Source organism: Mustela nigripes, chromosome 3 (genome assembly GCF_022355385.1).
Source record: "Mustela nigripes isolate SB6536 chromosome 3, MUSNIG.SB6536, whole genome shotgun sequence".
Lineage (NCBI taxonomy): Eukaryota > Metazoa > Chordata > Mammalia > Carnivora > Mustelidae > Mustela > Mustela nigripes.
This window is the reverse complement of record NC_081559.1, coordinates 58,455,922-58,482,706: the sequence shown is the minus strand read 5'-3', so window position 1 is coordinate 58,482,706 and position 26,785 is coordinate 58,455,922. Positions and strand designations below refer to the sequence as shown.

General features: G+C 37.7%; 1 protein-coding gene across 3 annotated transcripts in view; it reads right to left on the bottom strand.

Moving 5' to 3' along the window:
• The window catches only part of GCA (grancalcin), a 50,503-nt gene that overhangs the window by 9,990 nt on the left and 13,728 nt on the right, over window positions 1-26,785 (bottom strand). For 2 of the 3 annotated variants that reach the window (XM_059394083.1, XM_059394084.1), the window contains 4 exons: window positions 14,570-14,734; window positions 7,479-7,548; window positions 1,855-1,898; window positions 1,427-1,574 (listed from right to left, as the gene is read on the bottom strand). In XM_059394083.1, the coding sequence (XP_059250066.1) occupies window positions 1,427-1,574; window positions 1,855-1,898; window positions 7,479-7,548; window positions 14,570-14,713 (406 nt within the window). In that variant the 5' untranslated portion in view covers window positions 14,714-14,734. Of the gene's footprint in view, window positions 1-1,426; window positions 1,575-1,854; window positions 1,899-7,478; window positions 7,549-14,569; window positions 14,735-16,641; window positions 16,846-26,785 lie in introns of those variants that run through there. The other variant, XM_059394082.1, reaches the window with a different exon arrangement.

Genomic DNA, 26,785 nt, shown 5'->3' with positions numbered 1-26,785 from the left:
ACCACAATGAGATACCCCCTTACTTCTGTCAGGATGGCTAGAATCAAAAAGACAAGGACTAACAAGTATTGGTGAGGAGGTGAAGAAAAAGAAACCCTTCTGCAGTGTTAGCAGGAATGTAAAGTGGTACAGCCACTGTGGAAACAGTATGGAGTTCCTCAAAAAATTAAAAAATAGAATAACCCTATGATCCAGTAATTCCATTACTGGATATCTACCCAAAGAAAAGGAAGACACTAATTCAAAAAGATATATGCAGTCCTATGTTTATTGCAGCACTATTTATGATAGTCAAATTGTGGAAGCAACCAAAGTGTCCATCAGCAGATATATGGGTAAAAAAAGATGTGATATTACACACACACACACACACACACACACACACGAAATATTATTTAGCCATAAAAAAAATGAGATCTTGCTATTTGCAACAACATGGATGTGCTTATATAGGGTATTATGATAAGGGAAATAAGTCAAAGAAAGACATATGATTTCACTCATATATGGAATTGAAGAAATAAAGAAAAAAGGGACAAACAAACAGAAAAAGACTCTTAAATGCAGAGAACAAACTGATGGTTGCCAGAAGGGAGATTAAGAGGTACAAACTTCTAGTTAAAAAATAATTAAGTCAGGGCATCTGGGTGACTCAGACAGTTAAGCATCTGCCTTCAGCTCAGGTCACGATCTCAGGGTCCTGGGACCGAGTCCCACATTGGGCTCCATGTTTGGTGGTGAGCCTACTTCTCCTTCTGCCTCTGCTGAAGGAGAGGCTCATGCTCTCTCTTTCTCTGTCTTTCTGTCTTTCTCTTTCTCAAATAAATAAAAAAAAAATCTTTTAAAAAATTTTAAAATTGAAATTAAAAAAATAAAAAATAATTAAGTCAGAAATGAAAAATACAGCATGAAGAATATAATCAATAAGATCATAATATATACTATATGATGACAGACGGTAAATATACTTGTGGTAAGCACTGAGGAATGTACAGAATGGCTGCACATCTGCTATGGGTATGTATAGAAGTGCTGCACACCTGAGACTAATATAACACTGCATATTAATTATATTTCAAAAAATTTGGTAAAAATAAATAGCTAAATAACTAAATAACTAAGTATTAGAGATCTTACTAAATTACAAAAGATAGAATATAAATGGTAATTACCAATAATTAGGAAAATGTATTTTAATATACTTAACAGAGGAAATTCAGAAATTATTTTATCAATCAGCATGTATAAAAGATCATCTTTTGGAAAAATCATAGATAAAATGGTTTTGTTAAAGGTCTTCAAATTGGGCAACAGCTGGCAAAATAATATACTCCTTTATTACTTAATAAATTTTAACAATTAAGATTCATCTCATCAAAGAACAAAGATGATCTGAATATAATCTAAAGAATTTTAATATTCTTACCCATAGCAGCAATGGCTTGATTCAATTCATGATGTTCCACTGTGCCACTCTGGTCTTGATCAATAGTTATGAAGTTTTGCTTCCAAGCATTAAGAGCTGCCCAGAGTTCCTTGAATTCATTAAATCCCATTTTTCCTGTGTAATCTCTCTGATAATTTTATCAATAAAAATAAGTTTTGATACCAAAGAGAATTTACTTGGCTTGAAACTGCAAATCATTGACTAAAACAATGCTTCTTCAAGTTCACCAAATTCAGCATATGAATAGATTGCATAAAAATGGAAAAGTATGGAATTCAAATAGGATCTTACAAAGTATTTTTAAAATCTCCAATTTACTATGGCCATTTATAGCCAATAATTGCTTGGTTATATTCAGAAAGCGATTATTCTATATTCTAGTATTTTCTATTTTTATTCAAGGATACATCCAACATGGCGATCATAATTCTGCAGGTTTCCAAGCTGAAGGCTATAAAACATATTTATTATTTGAATTGGAGTCTGCCCAATTTTATTTATGTAAAATTATGACAATTTCTATTTTAGAAAACAAAATGTTTAAAATTTGCCAAAATTAAACAATCACCCCTTATCAACAAACTTTAAATGTAAGGCATCCATAGGGGGGGAAAAAAAAAAAAACAAGTCAAAAATAAAAATCACTACAACTCACATCTAGTCAGGGGATTTGGGTACTTAGATAAGCAATGATAAAATAACTGAAAATTACTGTCACAGGGCAAAGGAGGGCTTCAGTCTTCCTAACACGAATGATAAGTAGGTTTTAAGTAGAAGTCTGACATATACTGAGATCACAAAACTTGAAGGAGTTAGAGATGTGATTAAAGCTTGGGATGAAGGACTGGCCTTTGAGGACATCTGAAAGGCAGATGAGAGCCAGATCATCAAAGTCCTGAATGCCACCCTTAAAGATTTAGACCAATGGGAGACACTGAAGAATTTTAAGGAGCAGAGGGGCAATTCTAAAATTTCCATTCCAGAAACATTCACTTATATTGAACAGAGTGTAGGACAGACTATAGACTAAGGTAAAATGAGCCTGTTATAGGTAAATCATTTACTAGTTTACTGCAATCTATCAAATTAAAAAAATGAGCTTCTGTTCTGAAGTAACTCTTTCCCTTGGGGGGAGAAAAAAGGCAGGAAGAAAAAAGTAAATATAAACTATATTAAAATCATGGCTTATTAGAAATATTAACACTTTGGGGCCCCTGGGTGTCTCAGTGGGTTAAATCTTCTGCCTTTGGCTCAGGTCCTGATCCCAGGGTCATGGGATGGAGCCCTGCATCAGGCTCTCTGCTCAGCAGGGAGCTTGCTTCCCCCTCTCTCTCTACCTCCCTCTCTGCCTACTTGTGATCTCTGTCAATTAAATAAATAAAATCTTTTAAAAAATTTTAAAAAAAGAAATTAACACTTTCATATCTACAGAACCATAACTAAAGACTCACAAGGTAAAATTTAATTTTTCTAATCCTTATCACAATTGCACTGAACTGGTAAGCTAATTTACCTCAAAACCAATTTTATCAGTCCTGATAAAAGAGATATTATGTCAGCACAATTACTTAAGCTTACAAAGTTCTTATTAGTACCTCTTTAAAATGAGTGCATAAATAAATAAAACTGTTTAAAGTTATCTTGTTTTGCTATTTGAGAACATATTTAAATTTTTATAAATGAAAAACATTTTAGCTAAATTTTAGACCTATTAAGAAAAAAATCATAAAACATTCTCCAAGTTAAAATAGCTGATTCTCTTTAAATCAATACAGTGTCAGTGTTAGAATAGGTTACAATATTTTCAGACTGACGATTCAACAGACACTCAATGAGCATTCACTATGAGCTAGGCAGTACGATTTTGTGATTTTACATAAACATACAAAAGTACTGTAAGTCCCAATTTTATAAATAAAGAAACAGAGGCCCCAAATAATAAAGTTTCCCAAGTTCATTGCGCTAATAAGTGGAAGAGTAAGGATTGGAGCCCAGTGCTCCTTCATACAAATACTACTCAAGTGGGAAGAAGGAGGGGGGCAAAGTTCCCATGAGAAATCTCTGGATGGCATTCCAACATTTTGTCAAGCAAATGATATTTTGTTTTCAAGTTAACATAGCACCTATCCATTAAATGGGAAAATCTGAACATATGATAACAAATGGCAATGAGTCTTCAAATAAGCATATCTTCAATCACAAAATAGGACTGAGTATATATGTATATAAGATGAAATATTTTTTTTTAAAGATTTTATTTATTTATTTGACAGAGAGAGATCACAAGTAGGCAGAGAGAGAGAGAGAGAAGCAGGCTCCCTGCCGAGCAGAGAGCCCGATGCGGGACTCGATCCCAGGACCCTGAGATCATGACCTGAGCCGAAGGCAGCGGCTTAACCCACTGAGCCACCCAGGCGCCCAAGATGAAATATTTTTGACGAAGAATGGAGAAGAATTTTCAGGAAAGTTAATAGATTTTCACTTCCCCCAATACCCCATTAGAATGGGCAAAAAACTAAGTTTTCTAAAGTCATAAACCTTTGACTTTGGGATGAGAGAGAAAACAGAGGAAAAGAATTATGTAACTTAGAGAAGTAGTAGGATGGATGGAAGTTAACTAGCCTAGATCTGAGAAGGTGGCTTAATGAACACCCAGTAAGGAAAGCTGAAAAGAAGCCTAGTTCCTGGAGAAGACAACATTTAAGAATTGGTATTATATGTGAAAACAGGTGTGCAGGTAGAGAGAAAAATAGGACTGATTGAAGATCTATGTAAGAGGAGTTAGAGCCCCAAATTCCCTCCTTGCCTCAGCTCCATGGATGCCATGTCTATTCTCACACCAGCAGAAGTCTGGGGATTTATTGTCTGGAAAATTCTTCAAACTTCAGGATACCAGGCACATATCCAAAGCCCTAACCACTAACCAATAACCAGTCCTCCTAAGCTCAAATCCTGATACTAACATTCACCCTAACATTAACCGCAACACTAACTCCCTGGAGAGGTCTCTGAACTTCAGGACACCAGAAACATAACCTAACACTAACTCTAACCCTAAGCCTAATCTTAATCACTAACTGGCAACCTACAACCCCTAAACCTAACACTAACACTAACACTAATCCTGACTCCTACCCTAACCCTAACCCTAACCCTAGATCTGAGAAAGCGGCTTTTGAATACACGGTCAGAAAGCTGAGAAGCAGCCTATTTCTCTGTGAGGAGACCCCAAATATTTAAGAATTGGTAGTATTTCTGAAAATGGGTATGAAGGTAGCGATAAAAACAGAAAAACCAACTGAATTTCTACTTAGGGAGCATTTAGAGCACCAAATCCCCTCTTTGCCTCAGATTCATAGATGTCTGCAACATCTATTGTAACCTCAGCAAAACTCTGGGAATTCAAACTTTGGAGAAGTCTCTGAACTGCAGGACATTAGAGACATCCCCAAACCCCTACACCAAATCCCCTAACACCTAACCTCAAACCCAAACTCGTGCTCTAACACTAACCCTAACTCTAACCATCTGAAGAGGTCTCTAAACTGTAGAATACCAGGCACATACCTTAATCCTAACCATGACCCTAGCTCCCTCCCTAATATTAAACCTAGATCTGAAAAACTTGCTTCCTAAACACTCAATAAGAAAAGCTGAGAACCAGCCTACTTATCCTTGAGAAAACCCCAAACATTTAAAAATTGGCAGTATTTTCAGAAAACAAGTGTGAAGACACAGATTAAAAACAAAAGAACCAACTGAATATCTATTTAAAGAGTATTCAGATGGGTGCCTGGATGGCTCAGTGGGTTAAAGCCTCTGCCTTCGGTTCGGGTCGTGGTCCCGGGGTCCTGGGATCGAGCCCCGCATCGAGCTCTCTCCTCAGATTGGTAGATGGCTGCCTTGTCAAGCAGAAGCCTGGGGTTTTATTCCCTGGGGAGGTCTGCGAACAGCCATATACCCAAACCCTAACCCTAGCCTAGCTAGTAAAAATAACATTTAAGTGACAGTTTATCAAAGACCAAGAACCCTGCTGAGTCTTCCCTCCTTCTTTCCTACCAGACAACCAGCCCAAAAGGAAATCCCTAAACATATTGTTCCATAACCTTGCCCCACTAAGCCACCAGACATGAAGTCTATGGTCAATACCAAACTCAGAGCTTCTCACCTGCATTTTAGTTCATTATGTGCAACCAAGGATCATCAGACACCTGAGAAAATCATCTAACATGAAAGACAACCAAACAAATAAACTGGAAAAAAAAATCTGGAAGAAACACAGTTGATGAAAGAAGAAAAAACCCTGAAAAATACATTAACAAGAAAAATACATCAACAACAAATACAAAAATACAGTTTCAGAAAGGTAAGGGAACACATCACATACATGGAAAAAAAAGAGAGAAGCTCTTGCACTTTAAGAACATGATAGCAGGTATTTAAACAAACAAACAAACAAACAACAACAACAACAAAAACCTCAATAGAAGATTCAGAAAATAAAGTTGAGGAAATCTCCCCACAGAGGAAAACCAGAGATAGGAGACAAAAATATTAAGAAAAGTGATCCAGTCCAAATGACAGGCATTCTAGAAGGAGATAATTGAGAAAACATCACTAAAGAAAATGTCTCAGAATTAAAGTAAATGAATTCCCAGTCTGAGAATGCCCACTGAATTCCCACACAACAAGTCCAGGCACATCACTGTGAAATTCCAAACCAGGCACAAAAAGAAGATCTCACAAGCCTCCACAGTGAAAAAACTGACATGCTGGCAGGAAATAGAAAGATAAAGTAACAGTGGATGCTAGAAATGATGGAGCAATGTCTTTAAAATTCTAAATGAAAACGATCTGTAATGCAGAGTTCCATACCTGGTCACTGAATTCTGTGGACAGAATGAAAACATTTTCAGATAAAGCTTAAAAAGACTTTGTTCCCATGCATTCTCTTATTGAGAAGCTGGTTAATGTTGTATTTTATTGAAGTTTTTAAAAAATGACTAGAGATGAAATAGGGAGATGAACAGAGAAATAGAGATGAAAAAGGGAGATCCAACTCCAAAGGGCACGGAAAGTCCGTTCTGGAATGATAGTGAAGGAATGACGGGAGTGATGGACACTGGAAAGGGTATGTACTATGGTGAGTGCTGTGAATTGTGTTAAGACTGATGAATCGGGGCTCCTGGGTGGCTCAGTGGGTTAAAGCCTCTGCCTTTGGCCCAGAGTCATGATCCCAGGATCCTGGGATCGACCCCGCGTCTGGCTCTCTGCTCGTCGGGGAGCCTGCTTCCCTTCCTCTCTCTCTGACTGCCTCTCTGCCTATTTGTGATCTCTGTCAAATAAATAAATAAAATCTTCAAAAATAAAAAAAAAAAAGACAAATCACAGACCTGTACCCCTGAAACAAATAATAAATTTTATGTTAATAAAAAAAATAAAGTAGGTCACAATAAAAAGTTTCAAAATGATTAATTTCAGAAAAAGTAAAACAGTATATAAAAGGGGAAATTAATCACACATTATCACAAGACAGAGGAAGAACATTTAGATAATAACAATAAGACAAATACTGATTACTGATGTATACTAATGTGTACTAATGAAATTAGTACTAATGTGTACTAATGTGTACTAATGAAATTACTACACAGCTCTACTGGAGGGAAGAGGACTGGGAAATAGTCCAATGTGAAGTACTAGAACAAGAGTGAGTTTCAAGTTCCAAGAGAGTTAATTCTCATCTTCCATAGCAGGATATCAACTGTTAATCATTAAAACTGAAAATCTATAGTGATAAATGCATGCTATTTTGAGATCTGGAAGCAAATTTCAGAAGGATCAGCTGCAAAAGCTGAATGAAATTTCCTATATGAGTGGTTAACATTAGGGAGATAATTATACACAAGGAACAGTTATTTTCACAATAAGCTTTGCAGAACTATTTGACTCTTTAAATTATGTGCATATGTAACTTAAATAAAAAGATTTTTTTAAATATTTTAAATAAGGGGCAGGGAGAAGATCTCACGAGAATAAGCTCCATTAATTCCAGACTGTGTCAAACATTTCTGAAGTTCCTCAGCATCCACTTCACCATCCTATCAAAAAATAATTATAATCTGATTTAATGCACAATTATATCAAATCACATTAGTATGCTAATTGGCTGTTTTAGGCTATTCAATAAATATGCATTCTTTAAAACATTATTATCAACTACAAAATTATAGAGGTAATTACTGACAGCAAAGGCATATTATAAAACAGCACAGAAAGTAAATAATTTTTTACAATCAACTTATATTCTATTAATATTTAAGAACTTCAAGTATAATTTATTTTTTCTACTTCTGAGAAACACCATCATCATTCTGACCTATAATAGGTCAAAATACCTAGTGAGAATCTTGCATCTCTACTTAAAATGACCAAGAGAAATCTCAAAAACATTCCCCTAATGGCCCCTTTCATGGGGTGTTACTTTTAAGGGATATGAAGCCATAACTGGAAGGAGAGAATAACTTCCCCTACTTTCCTGGCTACCCCCAGCAAAATTTTAGAGTCATCCTGCATCTTGTTGCTATTCTGATTATTTCCCAAACATTCTTGTTTGAACTTACTATGGGAAATAATCTTTTTTTAACACAATCAAGAAATCACAATGGAAGTGAAACAGGTTGAATATTCCCATTATGTTTCAGTACCTCTACCTATTTTCTACAAAACTATACAGAGTAATTTACTTGAAAGCATCATAAACACTGTCACAAATGCAAAACAATAGCTCTGAGAAAGAATCAGGGAAACAAATTTAAAACACGAACTTTCAGAGTTTGGTTTTGTAAGAGACCCAGTAAATAAAGAAAATGTTTACAATCAAGTTCCAAGAAGTACTGTAACTACTCATATTCTAATGAGTCTTTAATAAGGAATTCCTTATAACAAAAATTCCAATGGTTCTAGCAAGAATTAAAAAATGTAAGAAACATTCTTTCCAATGGATCATGCACGTGCCTACACAGATTATCTAAGTGTTCCTCTCTGCCATGCATAGTTCTGGGATTTTGCTTACAAAACTTTAATAAATTCTGAACTAAGAAAATTATACTTTAAAAAATTAGCCATATGTTTAGAATCAAAGGTACGTTAGCAATTTGTCCTCCAATGATAAAGACTTTAGAAGGAATCTTTAAGTGATTATCTACCTTCCTGCTGCATCAAACCATTTTTATATTTCAAGACTTTGAAACACCACACAAACACTTCTAACGTGATCTAAGAAATCATCAGTAAAAAAAACAAACAAAACAATGAAGTCCACACTGTCACTGTCCATAGTGTCTCAGTGAAATAATGGCACAGACAGCAGATCCTTGTCAATTACTGCAGGGTAAATTTTGAAAGACAATCTTTTACAAATTAGTAAAGCAGAAGCGAAAGAAGAAAATGACTTTTCTCTCATTTTTAATTTAAAAATGCCTCCTATCTTCTACTACACTAATGATAATGTGGTCATAAATTACCTTTTTCTTTGACTTTTCTTAAGTGGAAAATTGATACTACACCTGAGAATAAAATTAATGAGAATGACTACACTTCATCAATTTTTTTCCTCATTTATAAAAATAATGCCTTGTTGGGGCGCCTGGGTGGCTCAGTGGATTAAAGCCTCTGCCTTCAGCTCAGGTCATGATCCCAGAGTCCTGGGATGGAGCCCCGCATTGGGCTCTCCGCTCCACAGGGAGCCTGCTTCCCCCCCTCTCTCTGCCTACTTGTGATCTCTGTCTGTCAAATAAATAAATAAAATCTTTAAAAAAATAAAAATATAATGCCTTGTGCAAACAACAGGCTCAAAATTAAAACTTTCTAGAAAAGAGCAATTTGAATTTACTAAAAACCTTGACCAATTCAATTAAAATGAAGGAAATCAATCCTATGTGGTCTGATGATAATCTCTCTTCAAATACAAGCTTCTTCTCTATCATTTCAGAGAAAAGTCCACTTAGCACACAGAGGACCTTTCTCTGGATTCTGTACACTCAAAGACATATGGACATTCAGGGCAGGGGGGACTTCACAAGGCATGGGGACTGTGAGTGGCACACCACCTGAACGCAGGAAGTGAGATGGGATGCTCCACTCAGGACAAGAGGCAAAACAAACTATACTACAGACTATCCCCTGATGATACCATTTCTGAGACGTGGAAGGCTTAGGAAAGCAGGACTAAAATGCTGGGCTAAGCTATCTGTAATACCACTACCTGGGAGGAGCCCTGAGCTGTCATGAAATTGGATTCCGGACACAATGGAGGTGAGGAAAATCACAAAACCACTAGATGAGGAAGACTGACATGAGTCCAGAGGGAGACACACAAAAGATAACCAAAAAAGGGAGGGAGGAAATAAACACTCCATGTTAAATAGGTTTAGAAACCAAAATCCCCAAATACCTTAACAAATCAACTGTTCAGAAAGACAGCCAACAAAAATCTCATACAAGATGAAATTAATCTTACAAAGTAGACATAAAAACAAGTATGTTAAGATAGTGCAGAGAAATAAATGAACAGATGTCTTCCATTTTATAAAGAACCATTCACTTAACAAGTATTTCTTGGGCCCCCTACTATGTTCAAGCACTGCTAAATGGACTAGTATCAGTGTCCAAAAGAAACTCTTTGCTTTCACAGAGCTTACTTTTTAGTGGTGGAAGAGAAACAATAAATCAAAAATTATATTTGATAGTAATAAGTACTAAGGGGAAAAATACAGCAGAGTAAAAGTGACACGGAGTGTGTATATGGGCTCTATGCAGTGAACCAACACTACTTTATACAGACAGTTAAGGAAAGCCTCACTAAGGCTGATAAACTGAATTCACCTATAACTAAATCACTGATGGGTGGATTTACCTACTTTACAGTGTAAAAAAAAAAGGTGAATTTCAAGATCTGAAGGAAGAAAGGAGCAAGCTATGCAGATATCTGAGGGAAGAGTGTTCTAGGCCTGCATTGTCTAATACAGTGGCTAGTAGCCATATAGTTCACTGGGCACCGAAACATGGCTAGTCTCATCTGAGATGCTCTGTAAATGTAAAATACATGCCAAATTTCCAAGACTTCACAACAACAAAATTGCAAAATACTGTTAATAACTTTTATATTGATTACATGTTGGTATATTAGTATTTTTGATATATTGGGTTAAATAAGATATATTATGAAAATCAATTTCACCTTTTCTTTTACTTTTTAAAATGTAAAGCTTCTGGTAAGAGGCTTCAAAACTACATATGTGGCTTATATTTGTGGCTCTTTTATTGATTACTTTGGACAGTGCTATTCTAGGCAAAGACAACAAGCATAAAGACAAGAGAACGCTCTCTCAGTGTTACCATAATCTTCGCCTGTTTATTTTTAGCACTTCCTTCCTGTACCATTATCATTCCTTGTGTGTCTATGTCCCTGACTTGGCAGAGATCTTCTAAGTCAGGATCTGAGTTTCACTCATCTCTGCAAACCCAAGCCCTAGCATCGGACGTAATACAAGGCAGGTTGGTTGTCTGGTAGAATGAAGAAAATTATCATTGGTTCTTGGTTCAGCTATAGTCATTTCTGACAGTTTGTGGCCATGTCCATTTACTATTTCCAAAGGTTGAAAATATTACAACTTCTCTTTCAAGTGTCAATGAAATTTAAAAATCTAAAATCTAATTAATGAGTGAAATTCTATTTTACATGTGTTTTTTCAGGATTTTTGGGGTCTGAAGAACCACCTGACTAGCTTTTCTACAAGTTATTACCATCAGAAAGCATTCTCCTAGTATACTACTTCATACTCATATTTCATACTTTTTATGAAAACATGTTATCTTAATTGACTAACAAGTAATGTCTTCCTAAATTCTATGTAGAAAATCCAAGCAATCTCTTTGGATCTCCTTATTGCAGTGTGAGGCTAATGATAATGATCAACTCTATAAACCCTAACGAAAGAGCGGTAGTAGTAGAAAACTGCATTTTCTTTTTTTGTTTTTTGTTTTTAAAGATTTTATTTATTTTACATACAGAGATCACAAGTAGGCAGAGGGCAGAGAGAGAGAGGAGGAAGCAGGTTCCCTGCCAAGCAGAGAGCCAGATGCGGGGCTCGATCCCAGGACCCCGGGATCATGACCTGAGCCGAAGGCAGAGGCTTTAACCCACTGAGCCACCCAGGCGCCCCGAAAACTGCATTTTCTAATTGAAGAAGACCTTTAGTTAGACCATTAACAAAAAATTAGTTGCCATTGGTTAGGTTAACTAATAGGCAGCAAGATTTTGAAATGATACCCAAGTTCAAGTCCTATTTGTTCAGTTACTAAACCTTAATCTCCAGTTATTCATTTATAATAAAAAGGTACATCCATCCTGCCAACCTCTGTGTGAAAAAGGAAAAGCAATATCCACATTCAAGTTAAAGCTGTTGGTATTACTGACTCATGTGTGTATGTGTATATGTGTATTTGCAAAGGTACAAATCGGAATTTCCCCTAAACAACTGATGACTGAATCATTACTGCTCAAAAAATGTCATCCAATAAAAAGGAACACTGTAGAAACCTTTCATTGGATATTTCTCATAGAACATAATTAATTATGAGACCTATCCAAAAAAACAAACAAACAAAAACAGATGCAGAGGTGAGTTCAGTAAACTTAACTGATTCCTTAAAGCTGGGAAAATTCAACATATAAAATAACTATTTAGATATTTAGACTAAACACCGAAGATGAGACAGCTTATACATCCAACCAATACATTTACTGAAGTGCTTAAGGAAGAAAATGTCAAGGGCCATGTCCTCATGGAGTTTTACTATTCAAAAGCACAAAACTAGGGGTGCCTGGGTGGTGCAATCAGGTAAGCATGGCAACTTGGTTTTGGCTGAGGTCACAATTTCAGGGTTGTGAGATCAAGCACTCACCCCCACCCAAAATCAGGTTCTGCACTTAGCAGAGACTGCTTGAGATTCTCTCTCTCTCCTTCTTCCTCTGCCCTTCATCCCATCTAAAATAAATAAATCTTCAAAATCACAAAACTGTGAAAAAAAAATTTTTTAAGATTTTATTTATTTGACAGAGATCACAAGTAGGCAGAGAGGCAGGCAGAGAGAGAGGAGGAGAAAGCAGGCTCCCCACTGAACAGAGAGCCCGATGAGGGACTCCATCCCAGGACCCTGTGATCACGACCCGAGCCAAAGGCACAGACTTTAATCCACTGAGCCACCCAGGCGCCCCTAAAACTGTGAAAAATTTAATGCAAATATCAAATAGTATAAACATGCAAATTATTGTTCCCAATTGTAACACTGAAAGAGTTCAGAAGTCAAATAAAAGTCTCTAAATCTACGCCCAGTTTCTGTTTTAACTTGTAATTTTATCAAATAGATTTATTATATAGTCACTTATAGATAACAGACTTATTCCCAGCATTACACTACTTAAGAGTTATCAGGTAACAGCATTGCATTTAGTTGCAAACAATAGAAAACACTATCAAAGAGGTTTAAACCAATAATGTTTATTTATTTTTTTATTTTTTATTAACCGAGAATGCATTGTTTGTTTCAGGGGTACAAGTCTCTAACTCCTCAGTCTTACGCAACGCACAGCACTCAACACAATACATCCCCTTCCCAACGTCCATCACCCAGCCTCCCCCTCCCTCCCATCCCCCTCCCCTCCAGCAACCCTCAGTCTCTTATGGGTTGTCTCCCTCTCTGGTTTCATCTTGTTTTGTTTTTTCCTCTCTTCCCCTATGATCCTCTGTCTTGTTTCTTAAATTCCACATATCAGTGAGATTATATGATACTTATCTTTCCCAGGCTGACTTATTTCGCTTAGCACAATACCCTCTAGTTCCATCCACATCATTGCAAATGACAAGATTTCTTTCTTTTTGGGGGGAGAGGGGTTGCTGCATATTACCCCAAAGTTTATAGCAGCAACATCCAAGAAACCCAAACTATGGGAAGAGCCCCAAGTCCATTGAGAGATGAATGGATAAAGAAGATGTGGTATATATATATATATACTAATGGAATATTAAGGGTTTATTGTTTTATACAAGAAGTCTGAGGCTAGGCAGAACAGGACTGTATGGCAACTTTACAATGCCATCTATATCTTTACATTTTTCTACATATCCCATCCAAAGGCTGTTATCTCAAGCTTGTTGATGCAAGGTACCAAGGTGGCTGTAGCACTTCCCTATCTCAAGTTCCCTTTCCAGGCAGGAAGAATTAAGGAGCAAAAAGGGCCATTACTAGTTGCCAGGAAGGCTTTTCTTGTTTAGAAAAGGAACACATCCTAAAGAAATTGCACCATGTCTCAGTGGCCAGTCCTGTGGCACACAGCTACCTTTACTAGATTCAAGGTGTCTGGGCTGGTAGTAGGGCTTTTCCAACTTCTACCACAGAAGGGAAAAAGAGGTTGTGAATGGAATTGGGGTCACCAAAACAAAGTGTCCACCATATATAATAATTCTGTGTATATCCTCTATAAATAGCCAAGCATATGGGACATAGTGAACACTCAAGTGAATGAGTAAATGAAAAATGTTATCAAAGTCCTGTGATATTCTAACTACTCTCTAAGTTTTTCTTGGTGAATCTAAAAGAAGAGATACAGACTGTGACTAAGACTCAAGTGTGAATCTGTCTCTTCTTACTACTCTGATATTTGAACTTCTATTCTGGTGTTTTCTTTACCCTTTCCTGACTGGCTTTACCATCAAGTCTCTCCCAGAACCATTCCCAATTTAAAAGTCTCCTTTTTGATACAGTGTCCCAGCTTCCTCACAGATATTAACATGTAGATCATGTAGATCTACTTTCCCCAATCTGTTTCCAGTCTTAGTGAAATGAACAATGTGTCAGGCATCATACCAATGGACTTCTAAAACTGAAATAATTATGACTATACTCATCTCTTATCTCAAGATAAAAATCAGTCTAAGTAAGCTTAAAATACAAATTTCATATGCATTTAAAATAACACACTAAGTAATAGTTGACATTTCTTTTAAATAGCAATCACTTTCAAAAACCGGTATTTGTGCCATGTATTTAACACCTCACCTGTCCAGCAACAGCAGTGAAGTATGTCCACATGGGGTCTCCCGCTGAGGAATAACTGTCAGAATATGCTGGGTATCCACCAGGGAGCAGGTTTGGCCCTGTTCCTGGAACTGGCTGTCCCATCTGCATCTGCATTCCTGGCATCTGACCACTGAAATTTCCAAACTGTAAGAGTAAAAAATAAGGTTTTTAATACAAATATTACCTGTTAACCACTAAAGTTGGTGTGAAAGAAAATATTTATGATGAGTCCACAGAAAAAAGCAAGAATAGAAAGAGTTACTAAAAGCAACCGAATTCACTATTACAAACGCTATTAGCTACAAAATGCTAGATGTCCTGCATTAGGAGGTAACTGAGTTCATTAACACGTTATCCAACAACAAAAGAAGTGTAACACACACACACACACACACAAAAACCTCTCTAGCCTCTGAGAACTTAATCTAACAGATGAACATGAAGCACACTTTTTAAGTGTTTACCATCAACATCACTGAAATAAAAAGCAAAAAAATACAAAAAATTTTCACCTGCAGTCAAACTAAGTAGTAGTATATTTCAGACACATACTTAGAAGAGTACATGGTAAACACAATAAAACTGTGAACTAGGCATGGGAAACTGCATGGAATGCAAACACCATCTCCACCAGAAAGTATTTTTTTTAAAAAAGCAAGACACCAATAAACAGATCAATGAAGTGATTAATTCCAACCACAGTCTTCAAAACTAATAATAACAATAAGAATACCAACAAAAATAATACACAGCTAATTTACTGAGGATTTTTTTTTTAATAGCCCAGGTACTAAGTACTTTCCATCATGTGCTTTGATTTTCCAAAAATGTTATGAGGTATTAAACTACTATGTCCTTTTTGTCATTGAGAACCTGAAACTTCGAGAGGTTTCCTAATTCGGTTACGGTCAAATAACTAATAAGAAGGAGACTATGGTTCAAATGTAAATATTCTGATGTTTGTTTCCTGCTATGGCTATGGCTTCTCTCTACTTTTTTAACTTTGGAACTTGATATACATTTTAATACCTTGGGCATTTTACTGAGCATTTTTATGAGTCTGGAAGAGAAAGAAGCATCAAGATTGTTTGTTATTCCATACTGAACAAAAATCTTGACCTGCATCCTTGAAAGATGAATAGAGATTGTCAGAAGGCAAAAAGAAAAAAAATTTATTCTAAAGTGGGGGGAGGGAAGGAATCATAAGATCGGATTCTATCAGCAGTTTGAAGAGCTGAGCAGCTGGATGTGCAAGGGTAAATGTATGGAGAAGTGCTGGAGCTCCAGAAAAGGCCTTTCAAACTCCAGGAAATGCACAACTAGATTATGAGACAATGAAGTACAAGTAAACAGTAAACGTTAAAACAATATAATGGGTTAAAAACAAGCAAACAAAAAAGATGAGATTTTAAAAAAGTTGCTTCTTTTAAAAGAAGAAAAAAGACCATTAAAAGATACCCCAAAAAGCAATTTCAGGAATTTAAAAAAAAAAAAAAAAAAGAGTATATAACCACAAATTACAACTTCCAACTCTCAAAGGAGGTTAAGGATAAAAAGTTATGTAAGAAAGAGTAACCTAATGCTTCCCACCTCCCAAAAAAGTCTAGAACAGATTGCCCTTGGTAGAAGAGTAAACATTGGGAGATATCTGGCACACCTTAATTTATTCATAAGCAACTTAAAGGACAGAAAACAGGAAGTGGCCAAAAATTCTAAAAGAGGACGTCCAGGTGGAGGTCAACCACAAAATATTAATGCAACAAGAAAAGGGCGCTTTAGTTCCTCCAGTCCAGGAAGAAACTTTCCAAAACCACAGCACATCCCCGCCTCACAAGGACTCCACTAAGGCGCCCCCAGGGACCAGAAGACCTGTGGTTCCCGGATCTACCCTAGCCCCAGGCTCCAATGCTGCGACGGGTCTCAACCCCGCGAAGTACCAGAGACCCATCAAACCAAGCGGAGGCAGGGGGCGGACCCCGTACGCTGGCACCGCCCGCAGGGGCGCCCCACCCCGCGAGGGCGGAGGCGGCGGAGGAGCTGCCCTGACTCACCGCTCCTCCGTATCCCGGGTAGGCCATCACGAGCCGAGCAAGCGTGCCCCGTCACCCTTCGAGTCAGCGTCCGCCCTCCTGGGAGAAAGGCGAAGCTGCAAGTGCAGGGCGGACGCAGAAGCAGGGGAGGCTGAAAGACGCGCGGGCCTCGCAGTTTACTTCCCTGAGACCGCCCCTTCCCGGGGTCCTACCCCGCCCTGCTCGGTTCCGATTGGTTGAGTTCGGAGCCCAAGCGGCCGACGCCCGTGCATTCCCGGAGTCCAATCCCACCCATCTTCGCTCTGATTGGCTTCACGCACCCAGCCCCCTTCTGTTCGGCTCCTATTGGCTCGCTCTGGTCTCGCGCTCTCTCCTCACTAAACTGCAGAATCTTTGCTCCAGGAACTTGTACTCTTTTTGGCTAGGTTCTCCAGGCTCCAGTGTTTTTTATTGTTGTTTTGTTTTGTTTTGTTTGTTTTTGTTTTTGTTTTTTTTCTCCCGAGAACCCCCAAACCCGCCAGTCCATGACTTCTTTTAGTCTATTCCTCCACTCTTTTGAGCTGGACTTCCAAGTCTACATCTGTGAATTTCAAAACTTCCAATTACTCACGTTTATTTTTGCGTCGTGTTGATGTCAGATCACCAAAACTTTGAAGCCTCTCTCTCTGCCCCAAGGGGAGTGCTTCTGAGCCAAAACCCACTTGATGCGAAATTTTACCAAAAGGTTATTTGTAGTTTGTTTGGTGGGTAAATGGCGAATAGGGTTGCCAGATTTAGCAAATAAAAATAAAGGATGTCTGGTTAATTTCATTTTCAAATAAACAATGATTTTTAAAATATATGTATGTACCAAATATCACACGAGACATACAGTTACAGTAAAAAAATTATTCACTGTTTATATGTTAATAGACAGGGTAGCCTGTATATTTTCTGACAACTCTTACCGATGACTCAACCTTTGTGCAAACTCTTAGGATGTCCTTTGTAATTATATCCACCGAAGGGAACAGCTTGGTTTTTATTACTTGGTGAAAAGTTAAACAGTTGCTTTAATTTATTCGGTAAGAGTAATTGGCAGTTCTGCTTTTCTCTGGAACTCAGATGAATTTTGTAGCTCTGGCTTTAAAAGGACACGATGCACATATACACCCACCAAATGGCTTTAGTAGCTTTAGCTTAAAAACAAAGAAAAAGACCAGGATGATATTATCTTTAAAGTGTGACAGCCCCTAAAATGTTTTTTAAAAATAAGGATGTGGGGGGAAAAAAGCGTTAGCTGTCTATTAGCAGAGGAAAACGACCTTGCAAAGCTGAGTAATAATTGCCCAGCTACACTACTGAGAAGGAACCTTGTGAAACTTAATTTTATCAGGAAGAGGCAGAGAAAAAGGAAGATTGCTAATGTGCAAGCCACTCTTAAGAAAGTGTGTTAGTTCCTGTAACACAGTAAAAAATAATTTAGACAATAAATTCTGATTATTGGACTAAATGGAGGGAGATCATACTTGGTAAGAGGAAAAACGTGACTGTTAAAGCATCAAGTGATAATTTACTACAGAGCAAAGCAAATTGTTGCAAGGTTTTATTCTAATTGATTAACTCCATATTCAAAGAAATGGTCAGTATCTAAATGGTCGGTATCTAAACGAGAATCACTTCTGAAAGTTACTCAGTTTTCCCTGGATAGAGTGTTTTACATTTATAATGTTAGTCTAAATCTGTGGTTAGAATTTTTGTGCATTTTTTTCATTATTATAATCTTAGTTTTTATTTTATTTGTGTATATTGGGGTCAAGTTGCCATGGGCTTCTTGCATTTCTACACATGTAGTTTCAAAGATAGGGATATTTCCCTCAAGGGCAGAGAAATTTGCTGCAGGATAACAAAGATAATCTGCTCCTCCAGGACAAAGTATAGGTTGGTTTGCTAGCATGACATTTCTAAACTTGGACTTGTCCATTATTCTGATCCAAACCCTGGCTGCTTGTGCCTCGCAGCTCCAGTTCACACTGACAGCCTTGGGAGCAAGAAGAACCTATGAGTCTGAAGCTCACGCTGCCTGTGGTGCGGAGCAATCAAACCCTTTGTCTCTGACAGAGGAATCTCATGCATCTGTCAACTTCTAAGAAACTGTGGCAGACTACTTGTTAGCTTACAAGTGGGATAAAATATCAGATCCTTCCCAGTTCTTGACAGTGTATCTCTTTCTTAGAAAAAGAGCTGCCTAGGAAAACTCCTACTGAAGGATAGTATTCATTTCCAAAATATGCCACTCTGGCATAAAGCTTATTTTGAATTGAAAACAATTGAGAAGAAGCAGATAAAAGAAAAAAAGAAAATCTCTCTGCTCTCCCTGTATTTGCCTACAAGCACCACAGAAATTTATAAAAGTGTCCTTCTCCTCCCTCCCTACCAGGAAGGACAAAGATGATTCCTCCAGACAACTAGAGCCTTATCAATGGAGAAGATGCAGCTTTAAATCTGCATTACAAATCTTACACTTGTTCACACTGCTTTTCCGGGTACCTCCCCACAGTTAGCCTCCCCTCACCCTTCTTCCTTTTCTTTTTAGCTGAAGACGGTATCTAAACGAGAATCACTTCTGAAAGTTACTCAGTTTTCCCTGGGTATTTCCCATGTATACATGAGGTTACATGTCAATAAACGTCTGGGTTTATTCTCTTGTTAATCTATCTTTTATTACAAGGGTCTCAGTCAAGAACTCAGAAAGGTACAGGAGGAATTGCTCTACTTATTATAAAGTACTATGTACGATGTACCACAAGATCCAAAGAGGTCTTTCGACACACCATCTGCAGCATCTTTCTCTAAACTTCGTATTTCAAATTATAAATGTTCTAGTATAGGAATTTAAAAGTTCACTTGAGCCCACACAGATTTTTTTAAAGTAATAGTAATGAAAATTTGGCTCATGGTTCAGTTAGTATTGTATGACCAGTGTCATTTTATGAAAATGTAATGTATACAATCCAATTTGAAATTATGCATTTTTATTTCAGAAAACACTCCACTATTTCATAAAAATAGCTACTTATAGAGTGAACGCTATGTGACAGGCCCTGTGTGTTATGAGGGGCCGTTCCTCAAAACAACTTCATTGGGTATATACTCTTGAATATCACCATTTCACACAAGTGAAAGGTAAGGTGGAGAACTGTGTTATCACTTACCCCCAACTGTGCAGTTAGTAGCAAAGCTGAGATTAGAACCCAGGCAGTTTGGCTGCGGAATGTAGGTTCTTTAACAGTGCATTTCCCCCTCCCTGCCCACTCCCAACCATAGCATTTCCAAACATAGTAAAAATTATTTACACTATAGAAGGAAATGGTTTAAATAGCAGAAAAACAGCATATCGAAAACTAGACAAATAGAAAGAAAATGCATTGTTTTGACTAAAATTAGCCAATTACATTACTTCTCTTAAACAGGATACATGTTTTCTGATGCATGTTAAGCTTTCATGATTATGTCTACCTATGATATTTCTTCCAAATCTGGATGAACTTTGGTCTCACTATAAATTTAGATATTCAATTAACCAGTACATTTTCTAGTACACTATAAACACTGAGTTATTTAGGTTTTCCTTTCCTATCTGTTGCTACCTCATTTGCTTTCCGCTCTATAGAATGGGGGTTGGGAAGGTTCCTGGGTGGCTCATTGGGTTAAGCCTCTGTCAGGATCTTGGGATCCAGCCCTTCATTGGGCTCTCTGCTCAGCAGGGAGCCTTCTTCCCGGTCTCTCTCTGCCTGCCTCTCTGCCTACTTGTGATCTCTCTGTCAAATAAATAAATAAAATCTAAAAAACAAAAAGTGGTTAAAAAAAAAGAATGGGGGTTCGGGGGCTGTGGGGAATGGGAGAAACAAGGACATGGAGTTAGTAAAATTTTACTGCTCCTCAGCAAACTTCAGTTCCAGAGCTGGAGGGTACTTCTCTCAAAGAAATTATTTATATGCTAAATACTAAAACAAGACATACCAGCTAATGAAAAACAACACTGGGACACCTGGGTGGCTCAGTCACTTAAGAGTCTGCCTTGAGCTCAGATCATGACCCCAGGGTCCTGGCTCTCTGCTTAGTGGAGCCTGCTTCCCCCTCTCCCTCTGCCACTCCTGCTGCTTGTGCACGCACTCTGTCAAATAAATAGATAAAACCTTCAAAAAAAAAAAAAAAAGAAGAAGAAGAAAGAAAGAAAAGAAAAAGAAAAACAACATTAATGGAGCTTATTTTATTTTTTTACAATTTTTAAAAAAGATTTTATTTGTTTATTTGTTTATTTGAGAGAGTGTGTGAGAGAGAGAGCATGAGCTAGGGGAGAGACAGATGGAGAGGCAGACTCCCTGCTGAACAGGGAGCCCCAATGTGGGGCTCCATCCCAGGACCCTGGAATCATGACCTGGGCCAAAGATAGTTGCTTAACCCACTGACCCACCCAGGTGCCCCATGGAGCTTATTTTATATCATTAAGAAATTTCACTTAGACTGATTCATTAATTAAAAGAAAATTTAATGAACATCTATAATGTAGCCCTAGTTTATATGAGAAAAAAAAATACACCAAGGTTGGAGGAAAGTTTTTGCTTTTCTAGACCTCACATTCTAGCAAGGAGAACAAACAATAAGTAAAGACAATGAATAAAGGAGATGAAAAATGTTAGGAGATGAAAAATGCTACAAAACAAAAGGAAAATGTAAATGGAGATGGGGGGGAGTAAGGTGATGATGTGGGAAATAAAAGGAGAAGAAAAATTATTAAATTCCCTTACTACTTACAGCCCATTGATAAGTCCTTGAAACAGGCAGAGTGACATTCCTCTGGGACTCAGCTGCCTGGATGTTGACATACTGCTAAGGGCAAAAACCAATCTTAGCCCAACCTCCAGGATCCTGTAAGTCTACTTTAACATATAAAAATTCTTTTGGAAACCTCCTTTATCTCTAACCACCGCCCCCCCCCCAAAAGATACATGTTAGCAGTCATCCCCAGTCACATGACCCACCAATATATATCTCATATATAATTCTCTCATAACTAAGGTTTTGTTAGACAGTAATAAATGACCTTTTCCCAACAACAGCTAACCCCCTCAAGGTCCTGGAAACCTTGTTTCCAAAATTCCTTAGAAGCTGACCTATCCCTTAACCCCCTCCCAACTTCAAAGTATATAATGGGCCACTCCTCATGACCCCAGTGCAGCTCTTTCTGCCCACAGGTCCTGTCCCCGTGCTTTAATAAAACCACCTTTTTGCACTAAAGACATCTCAAGAATTCTTTTTTGGCCTTTGGATCTGACCTCACCAACATTCAAAAACTACATCATTGGGAGACAACAAGGAGACCCCTCTCCCTTTAGAGAGCTTTCTTTCTTTTACATAATAAACTTAAATATAATATGTAATATAAAATATAATATATAAATATTAAAATTCACTTAATAAACTATCACTGTGCCCTTTTGTGTCCATACGCATCATTCTTTGACTCTGCGAGCCAAGACCCTGCAAGCCTGGAACAGTGACAGAATAGGTTGCAGTTTGAAATGAGATGCTCAAGATAGCCTCATTAAGAAGGGGAGGGTATGCTGCTCTAAAACAAAGAAGAAGGTGATATTTCACCAAAGACTTGGAAGGAGTAGGTTAGATATGTAGTTACCTGTAGAAAGAATGTTCCAGGCAGAAGTAGAAGGCAGAAGCCTCCTAACCTATTTAGAGAACATCAAGAAGTTTGGTAAGTCTGGCATGGATTGAGCCAGAGCGAAAATCTGAGAGCGGTTACAGGGGTCACTGGGGCAGATCACCCTGGGCCTTTATTGGCCATCGTAAAGACTTTATACTCTGCATGAGATTAGAAGCCACTGAGGATTTGGAGCTTTAGCAGGACATAATGTGACTTAATTTGTAAAAGATCTCTCTTTCATCTGTGTTGTCAATAGTTGTCAACTGAAGGGGGGTTAGCATAGAAGGAAGGAGACGAGATAGCAATCTGTTGGTAATTTAGAGATGGTGGTGTTCACCGGGGTTGCAGCAATTGAGATGATAAAAAGTGGTGAAATTGTTTTCTGATTTTAAGGGACAGCCTTCAGGATTTACTGATGGCTATCAGATTGGCTTTTCAGTGACATAGTGACAAATACTCTCTCCCTGGCCAAACTCTAGCCAGGTTCTTCTGAGCCCCCTTCTTGACTAGGCCTTAATCTTGGCCTATAAAGAATTGAACAAACACTAACATATTTTGACAGCTCCAGGCTGCATCCCCAGGATGACTCTAGTCCCTTTTAAAGCACTAACCTGAGAGAACTCAAGGCTGCCTAAAGAATTTACTGTTTGTTCCAGCCAGCATCTGAAGATAGGGCTTATTCTCCTAGTCTCTGTGAGAGGGCAGAAGTCTAACTTGGGTAAGTGCCCTTAAGCAAAACCCAGATGGATTTCACATAGACTAAACTCCTTTTCCTGCTCTTTGTAACCTTCCATTTCCCCAATACTATAGAGCCTTCACTTACTCCTTCCCTATTCTCTCATTCTCCCTTTCGTTTATTTATTTAATTCTTAAATATTTTATTTATTTATCTAACATAGGGAATGAGAGAGCACAAGCAGGGGGAGGGGCAAAGGGAGAGAGGGAGAAGCAGGCTCAATCCCAGGCCCCTGGGATCATGACCCGAGCTGAAAGGCAGATGCTTAACCGACTGATCCACACAAGTGCCCCTCATTCTTGCTTTCAAATGTCCAATCCCTTCTGTCCAAATCAAAGTTGAATTCAGTTCATACTGGACCTTTTCCCTATTATTATTATTATTACTATTACTATTACTATTACTATTATTTCCCTATTTTTAATAGTATAAATAGTGTATTATGGTTTGAAATCATCCTTACCACTTTAACTAGAATCCTGCCTTTGTATATCTTTGCCAGTGGTAAAGACTGGAGGAAAAGTTGTTTGGCAAGGCCAAATCAATACCTGATATTGTACATGTCAGATGTGAGATGTCTATGAAATTAAGTGGTAGTGTCAGGTAGGTTATTGATCTGAAAGGCTGGATGGAGTGAACAGCTACCAACCACCCAAGAAGATGCTCTGCATCTTAATGAACCTTGCTATTCTCCGTATGTTACATATGCAGCAACTATTGGGAGATAAGGAAGAACTTAGTGTGGTAGGTGGGAAGGATTCCTCCAAAATGGCCCTAATGTGAAAATTAATTATTTAATGCTAATAATGAAATAAAAGGGGCCCAAGAAATTAATGCCTCTTATATCATTTCCCATAAAAAATTAATAATAGAAATAGGTTTTTTTGACCTAATAGATAAAAGGCATAGCTTACTACATATGCAAAATGATTCTAGCAAACTTTAAATCCATGTAGCTTGAGAAACAACATACATACAATGTCTTAGCTCATGCTGCTGTAACAAAACACCATAGACTGGCTGGTTTAAACAGCAGGTATTTATTTCTCAGAGTTCTGGAGACTGAAAGTCTAAGATCAAGGTGTCAATAGTGTCCATGTGTGGTGAGAACTCTCTTCTTGGGTTACAGATGACTGCCTTCTTGCCGTGTCCACACATGGCCTCTCCTCATTCTTGCTGTGCCCTCTCAGTATGTGGGTGAAGAGAGACCAAGGAAGCAAGTTCTCTGTTGTCTCTACTTACAAGGACATTAATCCCATCGTGAGGGTCACACCTTCCTAACCTCACCTAAACCTCACCATCCAATGACTCCCAACTCCAAATACCATCACACTGCGGCTTAGGGCTTCAACAAATAAATTTTAGGGGAACACAGTTCAATCTATAACACACAAAATCTGAAAGATGAGGAACAGGGGACACTTAGTCATCACATCCACTGTTGTACGGTCACCTTGGATCTGCTCTAGAGTTTGTTTATCTATTTTAGCTAAAATGTATTCATATAGATTTCATGACAGGGTTTTAATTGATATGCATGCAATAACTATCATACTTCCTCCAGAAATTGTGTCTTTATGGAATAATGTCTTTTATGGAATAATGAAGGCTTTATGTGTGTTATTTGTATAAGGCATAAAAACTTGACAGTATAAAATGAAGCTAACCAGTAATAATTTTATTATAAATCTAAAACTATTGCAAATGCCTAAGGGTTAATGCCCACTAGTGAGGACAGAGAAAAATAATAAGCTTCACAAATAAGAAAGAAGTAAACATTATTTGCCATTTATTACTGAGACCAGCCACTTGACCAACTGACCTTATTCAGCCAAGCTTTCAACAACACAGGGTTTTTTTGTTTCTGATTCTGGAAATATTAAGTACTCTTTTGGCAGAAGCACAAACTCAAAACAATTTAGAAAACAATAATGCATATACAAAAAGTGTCAACAGGGCTCTTCAGAGAGATGAAGAATGGTAGTTTCTCAATATATGCTTCCTCACTTGGATCATTAAGCCCTATCAAGCAATTTGGGTTCAACTCAAACTTGTTTAGAATTTTATACATATATAAAAAATGTTGACCGTAATATGTATTCACAAACAAATGCTCAATAAAAGCTGCAACAGTGGGTTTCCGGGTGGCTCAGTGGGTTAAAGCCTCTGCCTTCGGCTCAGGTCATGGTCTCTGGGTCCTGGGATCGAGATTCGCATCTGGCTGTCTACTCAACAGGGAGCCTGCTTCCCCCCGCCCCACTTGTGATCTCTCTCTCTCTGTCAAATAAATAAATAAAAATCTTTAATATATATAAATATACAAAAAGCTGAAACACTGATTAATAGCCTCTATAAAATAATTTGTTATTCAGACAACGTTAAATCCGGGTTTCATGCTTGTGAATATCAACTGGACTCCATATTAATAACATGGGATCATATGCTCACAAAACTGACTTTCTAGAAAGTGAAAAATGAAGTCATGTTGATTGAATACTTACTTTACCTGGTGCTTATTCCTTTGCTCACATACAATGTGAATTAAGTTAGAATGGTACTGTTACAACCAAAAATACTTTAATCAAAACAATAAACATGGGGGGCATGGGAGGTTGAGTTGGTTAAACAATGGACTCTTGATTTCTGCTCAGGTCATGATCCCTGGGTTGTGAGGTCAAGGTCGGCTCTATACTGCACATGCAGGCTGCTTAAGATTCTCTCTCTCCCTCTTTCTCTGCCCTTCCCTCCACCTCCCTCTCTAAAAAATAATAGATAAATGAAGTGCAGAATGAAACCCATGGACTCTGCTTAACAAGCCTACTTTAAAAAAGTATAAAAATAAAAGTGGCCCAGTGCTTAAGCAGATGATGGACGGGCTAAAGTTGAGATCATCCCATTTCTATAGCAATCCTTAGGTGTTTTACATATGTATGAAGATAAGATCGCCCCCGTCCCTCATCTGTGTAAAACTATTGTAGGAAAAAGATCTGGTAATAGAAATTTTAAAAATTAAAATCTATTTATTTATATAGCACATGATGCTTTTCAGAGCTATTTCGCACATTTTCATACTTGAGTTTCCCCCAAACATTGTGACATTAGTAGGAAACTAATTATATTTTAAGAGGAAACTAAGATAGTAATAATCTGTATTGTGGAGATAGACACACATCAAAATGGTTGCAAAATATTTTAAAAATCAAAACATGACCTGATTAATTCATCTGTGGAGAATGACAATGCTCCCATAGTTTTGAATGAGTGAATGGATAGATGAAGTCCCATGCTTAGAGATTTTGAAGTTGCTTAAAGCAAGGGTTAAGCTGTATAACACATTATTGCTTCAGCTATCCTCAATTAAAAACTGAACTGAATAAAAAGAAAACAGTTTGGTACTCTCCTGAACAGTCCCTGAGGATTGGAATTACAGTATACACTAATATAAATGAGGACCCACGATTGGTGATGGTGCCAGGTGCAAACTGGGTGCATGTAAGGAGCACAGTTAATGCTGCATCCAAGATCTGCTCTATTTAACCTGCCTAGGACACTTGCTTTGCTCTCCAACCTCTACCCAAAAAACTCAGTTGCTGCCATATCTATCAGAAAACAGCAGATGGCACACTCAAACACTGTAATTGAGGAACTCTAATAAAAGTCACCACTTACAAAGGGGTTAACATAGTTAACAGGCAGTAATAATAAATGGTACAGCATCCCATTGCAAG